Source organism: Pseudorca crassidens, chromosome 20, assembly GCF_039906515.1.
Source record: "Pseudorca crassidens isolate mPseCra1 chromosome 20, mPseCra1.hap1, whole genome shotgun sequence".
NCBI classification, from domain to species: Eukaryota; Metazoa; Chordata; class Mammalia; order Artiodactyla; family Delphinidae; genus Pseudorca; species Pseudorca crassidens.
In genome coordinates, this window is record NC_090315.1 from 6,961,793 (window position 1) to 6,985,465 (window position 23,673).

The 23,673-nt window shown below is 42.0% G+C and overlaps 1 protein-coding gene across 1 annotated transcript; it reads right to left on the reverse strand.

The window, feature by feature from the left end:
- Positions 1-1,759: 1,759 nt before the first annotated feature.
- LOC137214781 (zinc finger protein 615-like) lies at positions 1,760-22,346 on the reverse strand. Its single transcript, XM_067719024.1, is given in 7 exon segments — positions 1,760-4,013; positions 4,016-5,644; positions 10,576-10,665; positions 16,689-16,781; positions 17,059-17,185; positions 18,377-18,573; positions 22,225-22,346. Coding segments are annotated over 6 exon segments (2,199 nt in total). The 5' UTR covers positions 18,392-18,573; positions 22,225-22,346; the 3' UTR covers positions 1,760-3,768.
- Between the last annotated feature and the right edge of the window lie 1,327 nt (positions 22,347-23,673).

The following is a 23,673-nucleotide window of genomic DNA, read 5'->3' on the forward strand; positions in this document are numbered from 1 at the left end:
CTAGAAGATAGCGAGATTCTTGAATGTATGTTTATACAGATGATCTCAAGTTTTAGAACAGTAGTCTGAAAAAATTTTTTTTTCAATGAAATGGCTCTCATTGAGGAGTAGAATTTAGGAAAATGGTTGTTCTTACTTGTGTCAAAGAAATCTGAAAGGAAATGCCCAAGAGTAAATTTTGCAGTAAAATGAACAAATATCCTGTCTTTATTCCTATACACACCACTTGACCACGGTGCATTATTCTGACTTTTGTGGGGACAATGAGAAGAGTGTATGTAGGAGACAAATTTTTAACAGGAACCTTGGGGAAGGATCCAAAGGTTGAGCCTCTAAACACCCACTAGCCTGGGACTATGGGTCTCAAAACTTCCCGACTCCTGTGCTCTCAAACACAGACAAACTCTGTACTCCCTAAACAACACTAACCTCAAATTGAATCTGAAATTTACCACAGACACTCTTTCCCATTGACACTCCTCCCCCAATTCCAGGCTTCTCCAGATCATGAGCTGGATATTAAATCGCTAACCTAGGGGAGAGGCAGTGCTCATTGGTTTCACACCTTCCATCCAGTTTTCAATTACTGAATCTTGCAGACCTAACATATAGACCCTAAACCCTGACCAACAGGACCTTCAATCATTAAACACTTCAGATTAAGCCTTAATTTAAGGCTCCATCACTAACGCCCAGATTCCTCAGTGAATCAACCCAAATAGACCCCAAACACAGTCATTGACACGCATTCCTCTTCACCGACCCCAAAGGCCCCTCACTGGGGATCCTCACCCAGAATCAGGCTCAGCATATCTTGAGCCTCTGAAGACTCCTCTGGAAGCTGCCAAAGGCTGAACCCGGTATAAAACCACTTCTAATTGTGATGTGTTCTCCCTGAAGTGCTTCTGTAGCAGTTGCTAGGGAAGCCAAGCGCCTGGGAGGAGTGTGTCTGGCGACGGCTCTGGGTTAGCTTCAGAAGTCCGAGTTCTGGCCGTGCACAGGTCCTATGACATCACATGGCTCCATGACCTCACAGAGGTTTTGGCATTTAGGACGGGAGCAGCTTTAACGGCTGCTATCACTTGGCTGGGTGGGAAGACACAGAAATGTCTTATGGGCACCCCACTGCCTTCCTGTCTTTGCAAGAAATGGTCACAGGCATACAGCTAAATTAAATTTTCAGGGGCTGGCACCTATCCAAGGTCAACGTGGTATGAGATGCATTTCAGTCATCAGTTTGGGCAAAACCAGCAACTGATGGTGCCCTTGAACCCTTAGGCAGAAATACCTTGGGTACGGCCAGTTGCATGAACTCTGATATTCTTGTGGCAGAAAGGATGTGCAGAGAGCTTCTGGATGGATCCAAGCTTGAATTTACTCGAGGTCTATAGTGGAAAAATCCATAGTTGTATTTCTTTTACTCGTGCTACTGCCACACTTGCAACACTTCTGACACGTCTGTCACCAAATATTGGGGGTGGGGCGTTTAACCACACCAAGCAATTCTTCACTACACCAACTGGATCCTTAACTGTGACTCAGTTCTAACACTGTCTACTTGAAGATAGTGTCACATCCCACAGGTTAAGGGCTCAGTCCCATAAGACTGCTTCCACCCCACTTCAAATGTCAATCACACTCAGCAGGTGCCCAAGTTACCTACAACTTGTCTGATTTGGCTACAAACCGGAGATTCCCACAACCTCTTCTTTGGGTTCAATTAGTTTTGCTAAATGGCTCACAGAACTCAGGGAAACACTTGCGTTTATCAGTTTGTTAAAGTATATGATAAAGGATACAGATGAACAGCTAAATGACAAAAATAGGGCGAGATGTGGGAGGGTCCCAAGCACAGGAGCTTCTGTCCCTGTGCTATGGTGTGTTACTCTCCCCATACCTGAATGTGTTCACCGATGTAGAAGCTCTCCAAAATTCCTACTACTGGGATTTTATGGAGATTTCCTTACATAGGCATGATTAATTAGTAACTCCAGTTCTAGCCCCTCTCCCTTCTCTGGAAGATGGGGAGTGGGCTGAAAATTCCAAGCTTCTAATCATGGCTGGATCTCTCTGTTGACCAACCCTCATCCAGGAGCCCACCCAGAATCACATCAATAGAGTAAGAGATGCTCCACACACTCTTATGTAGAAATTTACAAGGGTTTCAGAAGCTCTGTGCCAGAAACTAGGGGCAGAGACCAATATGTCTATTTTCTACAATTTCACAAGGTCAAACAGTCAACCTCAAAAGGATACATCCTAAATGATTTTTTTTTTTTTTTTTTTTGCAGTACGCGGGCCTCTCACTGCTGTGGCCTCTCCCGTTGCGGAGCACAGGCTCCGGACGCACAGGCTCAGCGGCCATGGCTCACGGGCCCAGCTGCTCCGCGGCATGTGGGATCTTCCTGGAATGGGGCACAAACCCGTGTCCCCTGCATCAGCAGGCGGACTCTCAACCACTGTGCCACCAGGGAGGCCCTATTTTTCTAATATTCTATAAATGACAAAATTATGGATACAAAAAGATCTGTGATGCCAAGGGTTAGTGTCAGGGAAAGGATGTGACTTATGAGGATGTAGCATGAGGGAGTTTGTGTTGACAAAGCATTCTAAATTTTTACTGGGGTGTTGGTTACAGGAACCTACATATGTGATGAAGTTTCTTAAGGAGATATATAAAAACCAAACAAAAACTACTACATGTTAAAACTGGTGCAGTCGAAATAAACCCTGTAGTTAACAGCACTGTAACAATTTCACTTTCCTCTATTTGACCTTATATAACCACACAGTAAACTGTGTGGTTATTATAAGATTTTACCTTTGGGAGTAGTGGGCTGAAGGGCATTTAGGAAATCTCTGGAATATTTTTTTTTGTGATTCTAAACTTACTTCAAAATTAAAAGTTATAAAAACATCACATTTATATTAATTTTATAAACCCCCTGATGGTACTTACAAACTTGGTTAAACACATCCAGATATGTTGTTATACTTAAGAAACGAGTACATTTTTCATTTTGAAGTACTTCAAATATTCTGAAATAACACAAACTTGGAACCAAAGAAATGCAAAAGTTAAATAATGAAAATTCAATCCATGTTGAGAGTAACTGCCACTATGTAAAATTTATAAGATCAATGACAAGGAAACTAGAAATATGGCTGAAGGTATCCTTCAGTTGCTTGTGAGGTGTAGTATCCCTTAAGACTTGTAACAGAATGCTCTCATTCATCATTTCCCCAAGGCTTCTTTCCTTCATTACGTTGTCTGATATTTTGTTAACGTCCACCATATAGAATGGGTTTCTGCACGGATTTCCTGGCAAATGATAAAGCAATATTTACTGCTGCAAACCCTGCTATATTCATTGCCACAGGAAAGTATTTCTCTAGTGATAACTGACATCTGTTGAGGTATTACTTCTGGGCAAAGGCTTTTCCACAATTATACTTCTACCAATTAGAAACATTCATTCATTCATGTTCTATGATGATCACATATGATAGGGTTTATTTCCACTGAAGGCTTTCCTAGTCTTTCACACTCATAGGCTTTATCTCAGTATATACTTTTTAGACATAGAATGTCCTAAAATATTTTCACCAAGGCTGATTGTATCCGAGTAGTTTTGTAAATTTTTTCATCAATATAAAATATGAGGTACTTGATCACTAAAGATAACACCACATTCTTTGCATTGTGATTCTTCTCTGCATACTATTATCTTGAGGGTCTACAACCGGCAACAGGCTTCCCCAAAGTGACTACCTGTGAATTCTCTTATGTTTATCAAGGATTGACAAGTGGGCAAAAGCTTTCTCACACTCACTGCATCCATAGGGCCTCTCTCCTGTATGTTTTCTTTGGTGAACACTGAGTCCTGACTTTGTGGTGAAGGTTTTCCCACATTCACTGCATTCATATGGCTTCTCTCCTGTGTGAATTCTCTGATGGGTAATGAGATCATTTTTGCACAAAGAGAATTTTCCACATTCAGTACATGCAAAGAAGTCTTTCCTGAGTGAAATCTCTCATGTCGTATAAGGCATGTCTTCTTCCTAAAGGCTTTACCACACTCGTTGCATTTGTACGGTTTCTCTCCAGTGTGAGTTTGCTGATGTGTACCAAGAGTACTCTTCACGGTGAATCCCTTGCCACATTCACTGCATATATATGGTTTCTCTCCAGTATGAGTTCGCAGATGTGCAACGAGCTTCCTTTTCGCGGATAAGCCTTTGCCACATTCATTGCATACATAGGGTTTCTCTCCTGTGTGAGTTCGCTGATGTACAATGAGATTGCCCTTCTGAATGAAGCCTTTTCCACAATCACTGCATACATAGGGTTTCTCTCCTGTGTGTGTTCGCTGATGTCCAATCAGCCGGGCCTTGGCTGGAAAGCCTTTTCCGCATTCACTGCACACGTAGGGTTTCTCTCCGGTATGAGTTCGCTCATGTACAATCAGTTGGCTCTTCACAGTGAAGCCTTTCCCACAGTCACTGCATATAAATGGCTTCTCTGCAATATGAGTTCGCTGATGTACAACGAGATCACCCTTCATGGTGAAGCCTTTTCCACATACACTACATACATAGGGTTTCTCTCCTGTATGAGTTCGCTGATGTCTGATGAGAGGGTTCTTCAAGGTGAAGCCTTTTCCACAATCATTGCATGTATAGGGTTTCTCTCCAGTATGAGTTCGCTGATGTGGAATAAGACTCTTCTTCAAGGTGAAACTTTTCCCACATTCACTGCATACAAAGGGTTTCTCACCAGTATGAGTTCGACAGTGTGCAATAAGACGCCTCTTCTCGATGAAGCCTTTTCCACATTCACTGCATATGTAAGGTTTCTCTCCTGTATGAGTTTTCTGATGTGTAGTGAGACTGAACTTTGTAGAGAAGGCTTTTCCACACAGACTGCATCCATGGGGCTTCTCCCCTGTATGAGTTCGCTGATGATAAATGAGCAGACACTTTGTGGTGAATGCTTTCCCACATTCACTACATGTGTAAGGTTTCTCTCCCATATGACTTTTCTGATGTTTATTGAACTGCGATTTCTTGAAGAAGGTTTTATTGCATTCAGTGCACTCATAATGTTTCAGTCCGGTATGAGTTCTTTGATGTTCAGTGAGCCTGGATTTTCTGGAGAAGGCTTTCCCACACAGACTGCATCCATGAGGTTTTTCTCTAGTATGAACTCTCTGATGATCAAAGAGCTGAGACATCTTGAAGAAGGCTTTCCCACACTCACTGCATACATGGGCTTTCTCTATGTTGTGAGTTCTCTGTTGCTTAGTAGACAGGGAGTTATTGCTGATGGGTTTTGCACTTACAGGAAATTTAATTTCAGTAAAAGATTGCTCATGGTTAGCATGGAGAAGGGATTTCCCATCTCCATTAAACTCAGCAGAGTTCTTTAAGTTACAGCTTCTCTTCTGGTTTTCAAAACTTATATTTGATTTTAAAGGTTTTTCAGTTAAGTCAAACATATCACAATTTTGCTTTAACAGGAAATGACTTTCGCTCTGATTAACAATATTTGCAAATGTATTATGTTCGCAGCATTGTTCCACAGTATTTTGAATTCTGTGATTTGTCAAGTGATGCTGCAGAAGGTCATCAACTTTCCTGATTTCTAGGAAAGAAGAGAACAAGGAATCATTCCGCAATCTCTCATAATCTTAATTTGGAAGAAAACTGTTTCAAAAATTGCCTTCATGTGAAGTAACTATTTACTGACAATTCTATGTGTGGTATAAAAAGAAATATATTTGGTCTTCCTCCACAGAGCTCCTAAAGGCTTGTAATTTCCTAAGTGTTTAGGATGCTAATGAGATGACTTAGCATAGGGTTCCTACATAACCTCAGGATGGGACTGACCACCAGAAAGACTAAGTGATTAGAAGGTTGGAACTTTCAGCTCCACCCACTGGCCTCTGAGAAAGGAGAGAGAGCCTAGATATTAAAGCTCTATAAGAACTCTTAACAAAATTTGCTCAACCTTTGGATGAGTGAACACATCCAAGTGCCAGGAGGGTGGTGCACCCCAGTTCTGGGGAAAGGAGCTCCCGCATTCAGGAATCCTTCAGACCTTGCCTTCTTGTACCTCTTCATTTTGGACCTTGTACCGCTACACTTGGTTATAAACATAAGTAAATGTTTCTCAGTTCTCAGAGCCACCCTTGGAAATTAACTGAACCCAAGAAGCAGGTCATGGGAACCTCCAACTTACAGCCAGTTGGTCAGAAGCACAGGTAACAATCTGGACTTGCAATTGACATCTGACATTGGGACAACCATGTGGGACTGAACCCTTAACTTGTAGAATCTGACACTATTTCCACATAGATAGTATCAGAAATGAGTCAAAATTTAGGACACCCCGGTTTAATTCTATGTACACACCACTGAAGCAAAGGAATAAAGAAGGCAATTGCAGTCTGTGAATCATGGTTAAAGGAGCAACGAATATGTAAGAGGTGGAGGAAATCAGGATATGTTCAAAGAAAAGACAAGGTTCACTGATGGACTTAATGGGAGAAGCATGGAAGAGGTTAAGACTCAAGGATTATTCCACGAATTATGTGGTTTCAGCCACTGGGTAGGTGGAATGCCTCTTTATAATGTGAGGAATATTACTGAAGTCCAGAATGAGAGGAAAATCTAGCACGCATTGTGAAACAAAGTTTAAGATGACTATTACAGGGACTTCCTTGGGGGTGCAGTGGTTAAGAATCCACCTGCCAATGCAGGGAACATGGGTTCAAGTCCTGGTCTGGGAAGATCCGAATGCCACAAAGCAACTAAGCCCATGTGCCACAACTACTGAAGCGTGTGCCTATAGCCTCTGCTCCACAACAAAAGAGGCCCGTGCACCGCAGCGAAGAGTGGACCCCGCTTTCTGCAACTACAGAAAGCCCACACGCAGCAACGAAGACCCAACACAGCCAAAAATAAATAAATTAATTTAAAAAAAAAAGATGACTATTACATACCCAAGTACTATATAAACACGAACAGGTTGAATATATAAATCTTTAAAAAGGTTTTATCTGAAAATAGCAATGTGGATATCATCAGTATACATTATTCAAAGATAGAGAACTGGATGAGACTGTGTTTAGAAACATGTAGAATAAAGGTGAAGGCACAGGGCCAAGGCTTTAGCCATTCCAACATGTAGAGTTTGGAATCCAATTAAGCCCACCTAAGAGAACCAAACATTGAGTATTGTGATCACGGGTCCCCTGAAGATCCAGGTATATAGAACAAAATACAATGATGAGTAAGATATGGATCCTCAGCATCTGATTTCGAGGTAAGTGTGACAGACTACTGAAAGACTGGTTATCATAGTCTAACATCTTGCCATCCTTCTTCATTCTGTAGACCACCATTCACCTAACTCTACCAAAGCACTAATTTGAATATTTTAGAATTTCTCTTATTGAAGTGTAGCTGATTTAAAATATTGTATTAGTTTCTGGTGTACAGCAAAGTCATTCATTTATACATACATAAATATATATATTTATATTCTTATCCATTATGGTTTACTACAGGATACTGAATATAATTCCCTGTGCTGTATTGTTTATTCAATTCTACATAAAATAGTTTGCATCTGCTAATCCCAACTAACCTCAAATTTAGAAGAAAGCTTCTGTAACCAAGATTCCAACTAATAGTCTAGCTGGAACATACCCTATGTTCCTATGTAAAAAGGGAACGTTGGTATGCAGTTACTCCATCCCTGCATCTTGCAAAGAAATGAGTGGCCATGACTGATGACTGGAAGATAACGTCTGAGTCCCTGATATGCTGCCTAATAAGAGTATCTTTTTAGACATGAGGTCTGAAGCCATAACATACAGTTTATACTAACAATGTGATTTGTGGTAGATGCCCGTTTTTTGTATGCCTGAGGCTTTGGACAACACTAACATTCTGATTCTGGGGTCTAGAGACAGCAGGCTTGGGTGAAATTCCCTGGTTGGCAACACTTCACACGTATTGTCAAACATTCAAACATCATTGCTGGGAAAATTCAGCACTGTTCACATGACTCCACTGGTAGAGGACAACCGGGAACCTTGTGTGCAGCCTCTCCTGGAGTCTTTCCCATGCACATTTGATCTTTGATGACTTTAATCTGTATCATTTTATTGTCACACACTGTAGCCAAGAGTATAAAAGTACATCCCCCTCCCAAATAATGGCTACCTTCTATAAAGTAGGCAAAGTGATCCACTATAAAAATTGTATAATGCCACTCTTCTACTCAAAATCCTGTTCTCTCAAATTATTCAGAAAAGAATCAAGGTCTTGAATGGCCTTGATAGGCAGTTTGTGACCTATGTACCAAAACCTGCAGCTACTACCCTGTTACCCTTAACTCTAGTCATTTTCCCTCTTGTTCACTCCCTTCTACCCATGTAAGTTTCCCCAAAGTTCCTCAAACACATTCCAGATTCAGGTCTTTCAAATTCCCACTGTCTCACATTTGGAAAACTCCTCACCCAGGAAGATTACTCATATCCCTCATCTGTGTGCTCAAAGGCACCTTATCAGATTGCCACTCCCATTCCTAAAAGGGCAGTTCCAAGCCCCAACACCCACTCTTCCATTAGCTGCTTTAATTTTCCTTACAGCAATTTTTACACTAAGACATGTTAGTTACGCATTTGTTTATTATTCATTATAAAGTATTTCAATTTAGAACGTACTCTGTGTGAAGGGACAAGATATATATATTTTTCCTGTTTTGTATTGCTATTAGCTTCAAAACTATTATGCTATTAGGCTCTCGAAATGCAAGTTTTAAAGGAGTAAAACTAGCACATCAATTGCAGAAGGCAATCATATGTATGGAACATATTAAGAATACTTAGGGGACTTCCCTGGTGGTCCAGTGGTAAAGAATCCACCTTCCAATACAGGGGACGCAGGTTCGATCCATGGTCGGGGAACTAAGATCCCACATGCAACTAAGCCCACACACCACATCTACTGAGCTCAAGCGCCACAACTAGAGAGCATGCGTGCCACAAACTACAGAGCCCACATGCTCTGGAGCCCACGTGCCACAACCAGAGAAGAGAAAACCCGCACGCCACAACTAGAGAGAAGCCATGTGCCGCAATGAAAGATCCACATGCCTTAAGGAAAATCCTGCATGCCGCAGCTACGAACCAACGCAGCCAAAAAAAAAAAAAAAAAAGAAGAGGACAAAAACTCTTTACTCTTTATAATCAAGATGATATCATATCACGGGATCATTGAAAGAGAAAGTGTAATCACATATGGCAGGAAATAGGGTTAACTGGGACTAAGTGTCATCAGAATATGACACGAAATTAATCAATTTTATTTCTACATTCTAGCAATGAATAATCTAAAAATGTAATCAAGAAACAATTCCATTTACTATAATATATAAAAGAATACCAGTTTATTTAGGAATAAATTTAAGAAAGGAAATACAAAACTTATATTCTGAAAGTTAAAAAAACATTGTGGAAGACATTAAAGGCCTAATTAGATTTAAAAAGATTCAATGATCATGGAACAGAATGCTAAATATGGTTAAGATGGAATGACTCCCCAAATTGACACACAGTTCAATATAATCCCTATCAAAATCCCAGGCAAATTTTTTTTTCTGTAGAATTTCACAAGCTGATTCGAAAATTCGGATGGAAATTCAAAGGCTCCACAATACTCAAAATAGGCTTGAAAAAGTTGGAGGATTTACATTTTCCAATTTCAAAGCTTACTGCAAAGCTATAATAATAAAGGCTACTAGAAGGATATATACATATAAAATACTCCAAAACTGATGGTGGTGATGGTTGCACAACTATGTGAATATAATAAAACACCACTGAATTATATAACTTAAATGGATAAATTGTTTGATATTATATGAATTAAATCTAAATAAAACTGTTAAAAAATATAAAGTGAGAACAGAGGCTTTAGGAAAATAAATACAATGATAACATCTAAGAACTACAGGAGAATCTGAATTAGCAAAACTATGAAGGAAGTTATTTAAGGCAGACAGAAGTTATGACCTAGTTCTAACATGTAGCATGGTAAAAACATCTTTTCTAGCATCCAAGGTGGGGTTGGATGTTATGGTGGGAAATCATTATTTCCTAGCTGGGCAGGAAGAAGGTACAGTAGTAAGAAGAGTGATAAATTCAAAGTTCGCTCTTTCCAGAGAGGCCTGGAAAGTGGAATTTCACAGCAAGACAAGTGGTAATACAGAGATCCTGTGATGGTGAATGAAGAAGAGGGAGATTTGAAAATCCTAGGAAGAGGAAAACTATTTAAAGAAAAACAAGATGCATATGAAATAGACAGGGATCAGATCTCAAAAGAGAACAAAGTGATATATTTTCCTCTTAACTTCTACAAGGAAAAAGAGTTTTTACACCGGAAGAGAGGTACGTGGTAAGGCTGCTTATGTTTCCTCAGACACTATCACAGCTCTGACGCCTTCTCTCCTGACCAGAGTACGACTTCCCTGGCTGCCCACCTTGCTGGGTCTCACCCACTCACCTGGACAGATTCGACTGTGGCAGTCATCTTCTACTGGCCATCTTCCTCGTTCCAACCTGGAGACAACATCTGGTTTGCTGGCTTGATACCCTGTTCATGAAAAATGATAGAAGACTTAGACATACCGAACTGGGTTGGGATACGGCAGGAAGGGATAATGGTACATGGAGGGAATAAAAAGGTTTCACATCTGTAACCTCAAGGCTTTTCTCTCAGGAGAGGGACTATTATACCCTCTAGTCTGGGGCAAGAGAAGGATCTGAGACTCGACCATTGCAGAGGAATGCAGTTAGTCTGAAGAGTTAAGAGGCTGAGAATGGAACGGCCACTGACGGGCACCCTCTGAGGGACCCAGGGGAGCCGTCCTCACCCACGGACAGCAGGTTGCTATAGTTCTCCAGCATCACATCCCGGCACAGGTCCTTCTGATCAGGGTCCAGGAGCTGCCACTCCTCCCATGTGAACTTCATAGCCACGTCGTCATGTCAGGGATTCCTGTCATAACATGGTCTTATTTAGCGAAGTGATGTCCTTTGGGTAATATGGAAAAATGTAAAGGAAATTATTCTGCTCACTTTTGCCATATGGGAAATTAGTGGGTTTTTTTCCTTCACACGGTGTGATAGAGTAAGAATGCTAGTAAGATATTACGTTACTGTGCAGTCTTCCATTCATTCAACTAAAGTTGAAAATTCAAAGAAGTTTCGGTAATGTACCGTTAATTCTTCTAGCTGATGTAAAAACATGTGCAATCTCTATATATGTGAGCATTTGTAAAGGAAAAACCCAGTTTCGTTTCCTTCCTGTGCAGTGAAAAACCCAGTTCTTCTCCACTGTGTGCTTCCTCCCTGCGAGTCTCCTTTATTACCCACACAAAACATTTCGTTTCTGACCCTTCTGGTCACCAAATGTGTGGAGACTTTTTCCCCAGAACAAGCAATTCTCTGCCCTACCAGCTGGGTATCCTATAATTTAAATCAATTCTGACACTATCTACCCAGAGATAGCGTCAGATCCCACAGGTTATGGGCTCAGTTCCGTAAGACTTCGCAACCCCCACTTCAGACACCAATCACAAATCCAGGTTGTCACCTGTGCTTCTGACCAGCCAGCTATAGATCAGAGGTTCCAATAACCCCCTCCTCGGGTTCAATTCACTTGCTAGAGGGGCTCACAGAACTCTGGAGAACTTATGTTTACCACTTTATTAAAGGCTATGATAAAGGATACGGGTGAATATCTAGATGGAAGAGATGTGTAGGGAAGGATATGTGGGAAGGGATGCCATGCTTCCACACCATCTTAGGGCACGTCCACATGTTCACCAACCCAGAAGTCCTCTGAACATCATAGTTTGGGGATTTCATGGAGTCTTCATCATGTAAGCATGATCAATCATTAACTCCATTTTCAACCCTTCTCCCTTCTCAAGAGAACAGGGGGTGGGGATAAAAAGGACAAGTTTCTCACCATGGCTTGGTCATTCTGGTGACCAGCCCTCATCCAGTAGCCCACTCAGAGTCACCTTGCTAGAACAAAGTTACTCCTGTCACCCAGGAAATGACAAGAGTTTCAGGAGCCCTGTGTCAGGAACAGAGGTCAAAGGCCAATATTAAAACCAGAGATGTTCCTAGCATTCTAATCACTTAGGGAATCACAAGGGTTTTAGGAGCTCTGTGCTAGAAACAGGGGGCAGAGACCAATACATATTTTCTATTACCTCATAAGCATCTATTTACTAATACTGAACTCTATGATTCTTATAAGTATATGAATAATACAGATTCCTAAATTCACCATTAGCAGTTGAGCCAATACCAAAACCAGTAATGAAGAGATTCCAGATGCCAGAATCACAATACATGCTAATTTCAGTAGTTAATATATTAAATGAAAAAAAAGAAACGGTATAAAACATGTATAGAGCACAATAGGTTATTAGATGATCAAATCTGTAAAGAAATTATTCTTTAAAGAATATATATGGACACATATGGACACAGACTGATGCCTGTGTGTAGATTAGGCAGGATTAATATCATATTAGATAAAATGAAGAAACAGCTGTAGGAAACATGTTTTTACATTTATGAGAAGGACAGTTAGGGACTGCAGTTAACCTCACTCACCACATCACCTCTATGGAGAACCATCAAAGTCCTATGTGAACTTGAGACACAGGTGAACTTGAGACCCATGTGCCATGAAACATTAACATCCCTTGAGGAACTGCTCTGCTTTTGTAATAAGGAAGAACAAATCTGACTCCATATCAGATCTGTTCCTTTTACTTTAACCTCACTTTAACCGTCGTGCTCTGTTGCCTGTACTTAGTCATGCTGGCTCTGTACATTTTGTAAAAGAATGCTGCCTATAGCTTGAAATATACAAGAACATCCGTGACCTGACCTGAACAGAGAATAACATTTGTCTTGTTCAAGGTTTACAAAAACATGGTGACCTGACCATGACCTGACTTACATGACAGCTGCAAGAACAAAGAATCCAACACCACCAAGAAGTGTGCAATAACTACCCAGGTCCCTCCCTCACCTTGCCTTTAAAAGGCTTTGCTGAAAGCCTTCAAGGAGTTCCAGACTTTTTAAGGCACGAGCCACCTGACTCCTGGCACAGTCAGGCAGTAAACCCTTCTCTGCTCCCAACTCCGACGTTTCAGTATTTGACCTCACTGTGCTTCAGGCACACGGTCTTGCATTCAGTATCAACCTTACCAACAATCTTCATCCATTTTTTCCTCTCCCAGCCTGTATTTACGTAATGTCAAATCTCATTTGCCCTCTACATGCAGCATATCCAGAACCTCACCAACTCTGAACCCTCCACACATGCTGCAGTCAACCATTCTCCCTGTCACCATGTTTTTTGCAATAGCCTGCTACAAGGCTTTCCTGTTTGCCGCCCTGCCCACTACTGTCTGCTTTCTACACAGAAGCCAAAAGGATTCCTTGAAAAATGTAAATTATTTCATGTCATTCCAGTACTCAAGAACTCCTCGTGTTTTTTTTTAATTAATCAATTAATTAATTTATTTTGGGGTGCGTTGTGTCTTTGTTGCTGCATGCAGGCTTCCTCTAGTTGCGGCAAGCAGGGGCTATTCTTCCTTGTGGTGCGCGGGCTTCTCATTGCGGTGGCTTCTCTTGTTGTGGAGCATGGACTCTAGGCACGTGGGCTTCCGTAGTTGTGGCTTGTGGGCTCTAGAACGCAGGCTCAGTAGTTGTGGCGCACGGGTTTATTTGCTCCATGGCATGTGGGATCTTCCTGGACCAGGGCTCGGACCTGTGTCCCCTGCATTGGCAGGTGGATTCTTAACCACTGTACCACCAGGGAAGTCCTCTCCTCGTGTTTTCTCATCTTATTAGGGAGTAAAATCACGCTTCCTTGAAATGGAATACGTGACCAATCTTACCCCCACCCCCACCCCGCCCCCACTGCTACTGCCTCTTTGGCCTTATACCCATCACTTTCCAGAAAGCACACTCTGCTCTGTCCACACAGGCTCCTTAATGTTTCTCAAACTCATTCATGGCTCAGCCTTTTAAACCCGCTAGCCTCTCTACTTGGAAAACTCCTAACCCAGCAGCCTACTAACTTCCCGCATTTCTTGGCTCAGAGGCACCTTATCTGAGAGGTGTCCCCAGCCTAAAGAGGAGCCCCAGGACCTACTCGTCTGTTATGCTGACTAAAGTTTTGTTTCTTTAAGTTTTACAGAAATATAGTTGATATACAATGTTGTGCTAATTTCTTCTGTGTAGCAAAGTGATTCAGGTATACGTATATATTCTTATTCATGTTCTTTCGCATTATGGTTTATCACAGATATTGAATATAGTTCTCTGTGCTACACAGTAGGACCCTGTTGTTTACCCATTTCACATGTAATAGGTTACATATGCTAACCCCAATCTCCCATTCCATCCCTCCCCCACCACTCCTCCCCCTTGGCAACCACAAGTCTGTTCTCTATGTCTGTGAGTCTGTTTCTGCTTTGTAGATATGCTGATCTGTGTCGTATTTTAGATTTCACCTATAAGTGATATAATATGGTATTTGCCTTTCTCTTTGACTTACTTCACTTAGTATGATAATCTCTAGGTCCATCCACTTTGCTGCAAATAGCATTATTTCATTCTTTCTTTGTGGCTGAGTAGTATTCCACTGTGTATATGTACCACATCTTGTTTATTCATTCATCTCTCAATGGACATTTAGGTTGTTTCCATGTCCTAGCTATTGTGAACAGTGCTGCTATGAACATAGGAGTGCATGTATCTTTTTGAATTATAGTTTTGTCTGGATATATGCCCAGGAGTGGGATTGCTGTATCATATGGTGACTCTGTTTTTAGTTTTTTGAGGAACCTCCATACTGTTTTCCATAGTGGCTGCACCAATTTACACTCCCACCAACGGCATAGAAGGGTTCCCTTTTCTCCACACCTCCTCCAGCGTTTGTCATTTGTAGACATTTTTTCTTTTTTCTTTTTTTTTTGGCCACCCCACAAGCTTGTGAGATCTTAGTTCCCCGACCAGGGATTGAACCCGGGGCCTTGGCGGTGAGAGCATGGAGTCCTAATCACTGGACTGCCAGGGAACTCCCTGTAGACTTTTTCATCATGGCCATTCTGACTGGTGTGAGGTGGTACCTAACTGTAGTTTTGATTTGCATTTCTCTAACAATTTATGTTACTTAATCTTTATCACAGCACTTTTCACCCATTAGATATATTATTTGCTTATTTTTATTCTTTTTTATCTCACACCACCAGCCCCCAAAACACTTGATTAATTTCTTGACTCCTTTCTCTTTGACTAAAAACTTGTGACCTATATGTATACTGTTTTTCACTGGTCTTACCTTCCAGCATACAACAGGCTATCAAAAAAATGTAGAGGAATGAATCAAAATATCAATCACATATATGGAACACATTAGGGAGAATTTAAGAAAGAGGGTGGAAATATATCTCTTTGTGAGCATGATGATGTCAATATCATGGAGTTCATGGACAGAAGAAGAACTTTAACTGCCAAGTAGTTTGATTAGCTGGGATAAATGTCATCAGAATACAATGGAAAGAAAAATGAAAATTTTAGGGAAATGAAGACAGTAAGGTCTACAATCAACGAGAAGAAAGTTCAAAACTAATAAATACACAAAGGAATTAATTTGAAATAAGGAAGAATTATGATCAGGTTGAGACCGGAACTGAGAACGTAGGATGTTAAGATAACGTCTCTAGTTAAAAATTCATCATGAACAGCAGACGCATTTACGTAAGACAGCTCTGCAGATGGGGAACATATGAGGTAATGCCTGAATGGCCAGGCATTACTGCATAAGAGTAAGGGAGAATGTAAACTTATAGTGGTTTTCTGGGAGGGAAGATGATCCTGGGTCCTGGCAGTTATTCAGAACCCAGGAGAGCTGCCATCAACGTGAGTAAGTTATATAGGTCCCAAGTCTGTGGTGGAGCACACTGGGGAGAGATGAATTTGGGAGTCTTCTCCAGTGACCCTAAGGAGCTTAGCTTATGACAATGAAGAAAACTTTGAAGGTTAGAAGATCATTGGAGAAAATGGAAAACAAAACCTTTGGAGAACCTCAGAGTGGGGACAAGGCACAGTGAAGACCAGTTTACTTTTGGGGCCGGCAGCCAACATGGGGTGAATGCGACAAAGGAAATCAACATTACCAGTGGGACAGAAAGGTGCAGCAGCTAGAACACAGTGAGGAATTCAAAGTTTTCTCTTTGGAGAGAGGCCTTGGAAGGTGGAGTTTCATAGAAAAGGAGGTGGAAGTGTATGAAGAAGAAGGAAAAGATATGAGAATCCAGGGAAAAAGAAAACTATGTAAACAAAAATCAAGATGGGGGTAAAATAAAGAAGAAACAGATCCCGGAAAAGACAAGAGGCTTCCCTAAGAAGGGACATATTTTTCTCTAAACTCCTACAAAGAAAAAGAGGTCTGACATCGGGAGAGAGATGCACGGAGGCACTGCTCACCCAGCGTCCAACCCCCTCACAGCTGTGACTCTTCTCTGACCAACTATAGTGTGATTTCCACGTGTGTCACCTTGCTGGTCTCTCACTCACCTGAATGGGTTCGACAGTGGATTTCATCTTCCATCATCCATGGTTCTCCGTGATCCAAATTAGAGAGTACGTCTGGCTTTCTGGCTTGATAACCTATTCACCAGAAATGATAGAATATTTAGACCCAGTGAATTGGGCTTGGGGTCTGTGAAGACAGAATACTACAGCTGAGGACAAAACAATTTCACGACCTACAGAGTAAATGCTGTGCTCTCAGGAGAAGGGAGAATACCCATTTCTCATGGACCAGAGAGGGGACTGAAAATCTACCGCTTCAGAGCATCATAGACACTCCAGAGCTTTCAGAAGCCGAGAAAGGAAACACCACTGACTGGGGACCCTCTGAAGGGCACAGGGGAGCCGTCCTCACCCACAGACAGCAGGTTGCTATAGTTCTCCAGCATCACCTCTTGGTACAGGTCCTTCTGAGGAGGGGTCAGGAGCTGCCACTCCTCCCACGTGAAGTCCACAGTCACATCGTCAAACGTCAGGGTTTCCTATAGTAACAGTGGTGTTTAATGAAGTGATGTCCTTTTGATGATATGGAAGAAATGTTAAAAGTTTTTCTTCTCATTTCTACTTTATAGGCTGGATCTATATTTCTAGGGGGTTGTTTTTGTTGTTGTTGTTTATTGATTGATTGATTGATTGGCTGCGTTGGGTCTTCACTGCTGTGCACGGGCTTCCTCTAGTTGCGGCGAGCAGGGGTTATTCTTCATTGCGGTGCGCGGGCTTCTCATTGCGGTGGCCTACCCTGTTGCAGAGCATGGGCTCCAGGCACACGGGTCTCACAGTTGTGGCACGCGGGCTCAGTAGCTGTGGTGCACGGGCTTAGCTGCTCCACGGCATGTGGGATCTTCCCAGACCAGGGAACGAACCCGTGTCCCCTGCATTGGCAGGCGGATTGTTAACCACTGCGCCACCAGGGAAGCCCCGGGTTGTTTGTTTTTAACGCACAGGGAACAAGCAAAAGCCTAATAAAATACAAGGATCCAACTAAATATAATTGTGCAGTCAGTCATCCATCCATTTATCATTAGACGTTCTATAACGTATAAAAGTTAAACCTTCTTGTTAACCTAGAAACACTACATTCATATATATATATACATATACATATATACATATATATATACATATACATATATACATACATATATATATATATATATATATATGACTAACACATAAGTCAATGAAATTGGGATGACTAAATCTTTATGGCCAGTTAATCAGAATCTTCTGGGAAGTGACTCAAGAAGCCAGAATTATAAGAAACTAAATGTTTAATAAGCATGTTTAAAGTGTATGAAGAAGAAACTTATTTTTTGATATGTGTACTTTGTTATGATTTCAGCCTTTAAATATATCCTTAAGTCAGCTGTGTAATGTACAAAAATAAAAGCAATATAAGAAAAAAGGTAGATTAAGAATCCAGATTTGAACATGGAAACCAAGAGTCAGTCACATTGCAAAGCCTGAGGAAACAGTTCCCATAGAACTGCCCTCGCTTCAGACACTGGCTGCAATTTCTAGGGTCCCCTGGATCACCCTCACTTCAGAAGCAGGCTACAAAGACACCCAGGGTCCCCAAGACACTCTTACATGCAATAATTAGCTAGAATGACTCAGACAACTAACAAACCCATTCGGGAACAAAGAAAAGAATAAAACAAACCAAAAGTCACCTGGGCCTGGATCATTTTTTTCCGTTCTCTAAAAACAGCTGGCAGTAAGAAGGCTCTGTCGCTGTGACTTCTGGATCTGCTCTAAATTTCTGTTCTGATACCTGTCTTCAATCAAGCATGTCCCCAGTAATGCTGATACCAAATCCTGTAACTTCTTCCTCCTTCTACTGATTCTTTTGCTCCTGGGGAGTCAGGACCTGTGGGTTGAGGAGAAAATTCAAGCTGAGGGTACATTTCCTCTGGGCCCAGATGCTAACGCTGTTCCTGGGCGCTCACCTTAGCCCAATGCCCACAGCACGGCCGAGTGTCCCATTTTTACCCCAGACGACTTTATTCCTCTGGCCAAAAAGGCTAAGATTCTGACTGTGGTGGGGTATTCCTTTATTCCGTGAAGTTGAAGTGGGTGACTGTCAAAGGAGTTGAAGGAGACTTCCCTGGTGGCGCAGTGGTTAAGAATCCACCTGCCAATGCAAGGGACGTGGCTTCGAGCCCTGGTCCAGGAATATCCCACATGCCACAGAGCAACTAAGCCCGTGCACCACAACTACTGATCCTGCGCTCTAGAGCCTGCAAGCCACAACTACTGAGCCCACGTGCCACAACTACTGAAGCCTGCGTGCCTAGACCCCGTGCTCCACAACAAGGGAAGCCACCGCAATGAGAAGCCCACGCACCGCAACGAAGAGTAGCCCCCGCTCGCTGCAACTAGAGAATGCCCGCGTGCAGCAATGAACACCCAATACAGCCAAAATAAATAAATTAATTTTAAAAAATAGTCTAAGATTTAAAAAAAAAAGGAGGTGAGAGAAACGAGATTCATCCCAGCAGCAGGCCTCAGGAGCAGGAGACTCTCAGGCAGCTCAGTTATACAAAAGGGAGCGTATGGGAGGAGAGGCGCTGGGCACTGCTTTCCTTTAAACCGTGTGCGCTCAGGAACCTCCTCAAGCGTTTTTATACACCCTGTGAGTACACACACTTCAGTTTGAAAACCAATGTACTGGGCAAACCAGAAGCACTGTCTTATACACAATAACGATAATATCTTAGGTTTTAAATACATTTTTTAAAGCACATAATATTGTAAATAAATTGGAAAGTGGGAAATTGAGTTGAGATGATCTAAGACGCCTGTATTGTTAGAGAAGAGTGTAAAAGTACTAACATAAGAATTTGACAAAGAAAGCTTCCATACTGTATGTAATCTCTAGTGTCATGATGAAAACTAACAATTATCTTAAAGTATATAATTTCCATCCTAACAGAAGGGGGAAACAGAATAAGAAGAAATTCATTCAAAACATGGCAAAAAAGAGAATAAGGAATAGAGAACAAGTGGGGCAAATACCGTGCACTTATATGACTATTTTAAAACAAAACACTAAGAATTATATTAAGTATATTAAATCAACTATACTCCAATAAAACAAATTTTTAAAAGGAATTATATTCAGTATAAACAGAACAAAGATTCCAATTAATTACATCAAATACAAATGCCTCGAAACTGTCAGACTGGATTAAAATTTAAAACCCAGGACTTCACCAGCAGTCCAGTGGTTAAGACTCCACACTTCCAACACAGGGGGCCTGGGTTTGATCCCTGGTCAGGGAACTAAGATCCCACATGCTGTCCAGTGTGGCCAAAACAATAATAATAATAAAATAAAATAAAACCCAAGAACATGCTACTCTAGGTGACATGACTGAAACATAGTGATATGGACAGCTGGAGAATAAAAGGTTAGAAAAAGATAAACCATGGAAAGAGTAACCACAGATAATCTATATTCTCTGAAAAAATGCACCAGAAAGCCCAAAAATTACTACAGAGAAGAGAAACAAAGCTTACTAGTAAGAGGTTCAATTCACCACATTTTAAGAAATTTGCCATTTCTAGGTACCTAACAATATAGCCTTGAAACATATACAGCAAGGGACTTCCCTGGGAGTCCAGTGGTTAGGACTCCAGGCCTCCACTGCAGGGGGCACAGGATAAATCCCTGGTGGGAAAACTAAGTTTCCTGCCCGCCATTAGGTGGCAGCCAAAAAAATTTTTTTTTCTAATTAAAAAAAAAGGAATGAATTATAAACATTAGAAACTGGACAGAAAATTAAGGTTATATTCAGACAATATCATCCTTGACATGGAAAGAGAGATTCAAAGAATTATAATACTTACTTAAAATTTTTCACTCAGAAACCCCCAAGCAGATTTTCATATATGTTGCTGGCTAGAACTGCACCACGTACCTAAGCTCATTTCGTACTAATTCAATCACTAGCAACGGGAACTGGAACCACCAGGATTAACTAAGACCAACCAGTATTGGGATATGGGTCACCCTGTCAGAAGGATGGATAACTAAACAAAACGGCGGTTCTGTTAGCAAAGAAGAAAGTGGGAACGCATGTCAGACAAAAAAGCAAGTGTCCACTGCCGCTGGTGAGAGCAAGCCTTGACAAACATTTTCTGCAAAGGTGAGACAGGCTGGGACCTGGAACACTTTGCTGCAGTGCTTGCAGCTGGACACACCTCTCCTCCAGCAACAACATACAAAGAAACTATAAGGGACTAAAAATAACTTTGTATATGCACAGAGGAGTCAAATTCTGGACAACAAGATACAAAGAAATCAAAAAACCCAACCGCCACTTCTGAAGAACCAAGAGCAAAAGCAGGGGATCCGGAGCAAAAGCAGGTACTGCCATGCCCCTTGCACACAACACCACCTAAAGCACGGGCAAACCATCTAAGCCGTCGCTCCGGCCCAACCCTCGGACATACACTTACCCTCACCGCATATAAGGAAACAGATGCCCCCTCCAACCCCACCTCAGACAGCGAACAAGCAAGGGAACCTCTTACTTGTTCTCGCTCCCCCCTGCTGCAGTAGGGACCACAATAAAGCCTGGCCTGAATTTCTTATCTGGCCTTTGATCAATTTCTATGGACCAAGGAGGCCAAGAGCCCTGGTCGGCAACAAAGGGATAGATACTATCCATTTCTGCTTTGAGGGTTCAGATCTGTCACGAGGACTCAATTCTGCCTTTGCAGTGCGAAAACAGCGATACACGATACACAACACATAGAGGAGGCTGGGTTAGTCCCTCGGTCTGCAGATAAAAGCCTAAAAAGCAGAAGGTTTAGAACTACACTACCGTCCCGGGCTGCACCACCTTCCTTCCCAGCCTACTAGGTTGGAATCTCAACGCAGCCACCAGCCAGGCCTCCTAGGGGACCAAAGCCTCAGCCCTCACAAGACTCTCTGTACCACAGACACTGACTACACACTTCCTTATTAATCCGAAACCTGGGCCAGATACCCTCATATGATGACCATCCAGCCAGGCCCCAACATCTCTGAGCGCCATATTAACTCCCGTAATCTGAATCTCTTACCATCGTAAATACCACCTGCATCCTTTAGAAATAGAGTGAGCCGCAAAGACCCCCATATCAGGCCGGTCCGGTCACGATCGTTGATCTCTACAGATTTTTTTTTGTGGGGGGGGGCGCCGCGTGGCTTGCGGGATCTTAGTTCCCTGACCAGGGAGTGAACCCGGACCACTACAGTGAAAGCGCCGAATCCGCCAGGGAATTCCCTCTACAGATTCTTAATCGTTCTAACGAACAGCTCCCAAAGTACCCCAACGACAGGTACGCGCGTCACAAACGCTCCTGGTTCCTCTCAAATACCTCCACATCAGTGCTTCCCACCAGACCCTCAATAATTCCGTTAAGTCCACACTACACCATTCCACCCTGTGGACGACACGACACGTCCACAGGGACAAACCTCCTATGGGACAAAACCACAAAACTTCAAGGAACAAATGCACACACTGACCCGATTTTCTCCAGTCCACAAGCAGAGCCTAAAACGTAACACTTCCACGAACCGCTTCTACTTCTGCCCCTGTCGCCCAGATTTTTCGTCGGTCTACGGCGGCCGAAGACGGTCTGAAGCATTTGAAGAAACGCGGACTGGATTTCTGGTATTACCTTGAAAGGCAATATGTCCGCGCCCAGCTCTCCGCGGCCCCACGGGGCGGCCATGTTGGCACACCTGACGTACAGAAGGCCAAGGGGCGGGTTTGGGGCCGGGAGCCCTGGATGGTCCGGGAGGTGAGAAGCCACTGAAATTATTTCATTACCTGTCACTTCAATTCTTCAGAAAATTAGCAGATTTTCAGAGACTCGAGGTTTGCGAGGCAAATATGGAGCTACCTAAACGGCGTTCGACGCACTGGGGAGACAAGTAACATCGCCGAGGCCTTTATTAAAAAAGGAGGGGGGCGGTTTTCGAAAAGGACCAAGGGTTCAGGTGTCGGTATAGCAGCAGAGAACGAACTCCTGGAATGAGAATCGGCAGTACATCCGGTAATCGGACATCCCCCCAAAAACTCTGGAGGAACATTTCTCGCAGGAAGCTGCTTTTAAGGACCGAATAAGATTTCGAGAAACTGGCACAGTGTGAAACAGGCCATCACGTTCAAGAGGAAAAGAGCGGCAGGGATGAAGCCTAAATTTTGATTGGAATTGGAGCCTCGGGGAAAGGCCACTTTAAAAATGAGGCCAGTAAAGGTCTGGAACCAATGAGAAAGGCACAACAGAATGGAGTCCAAAAGTATTAAGGTCAATATCTATTTGGTCAAGACACTAAGATAATTCCACGGGGTTAGTTGTTTCAGCAAATTATGCTGGAAAAATTGTATACCTATTTGCAAAAACATAAATTAAGACCCATAACTCTAACCATATACAAAATTAACTCGAAATAGATCACAGACCTAAATTTAAGAGGTAGAAGAAGTATGAAACTTAGAGACGCGAAGAGGAACCTAAGTTAGCCAAAGAGTTCTGTGACAAGACAAAGTATGAGCCATAAAAGGAAAAATAATAAATTGGACTTTATTAAAATTAAAAACTTTTGTATTTCTAAGCACAGCTTTAATAAAGTATTGAGTAGAGCCAGAGACTGGGAGAAAATATTGACACATTTAACATCTATTGATAAAGACTTGTATTCAGAATATATCAAGAGTTCTCAAAACTTAATAACAAAACAACTATCCAGTTACTTCTTGTGGGTTATGAAATTTTCTAAATATTGCATCGTGGTGATAGTGGCACAACTCTATGAACTTGCTAAATGTCACTGAGTTGTACGCTTACTACTGGTAAATGTTATATGTAAATTATGACCATAAAGCTGTTAAAATGAATTTCTGTTGTGTACAAAATTTATAGCATATGGATTTTTTTAAAGACATCAAATATAATTGCAAAATTATAA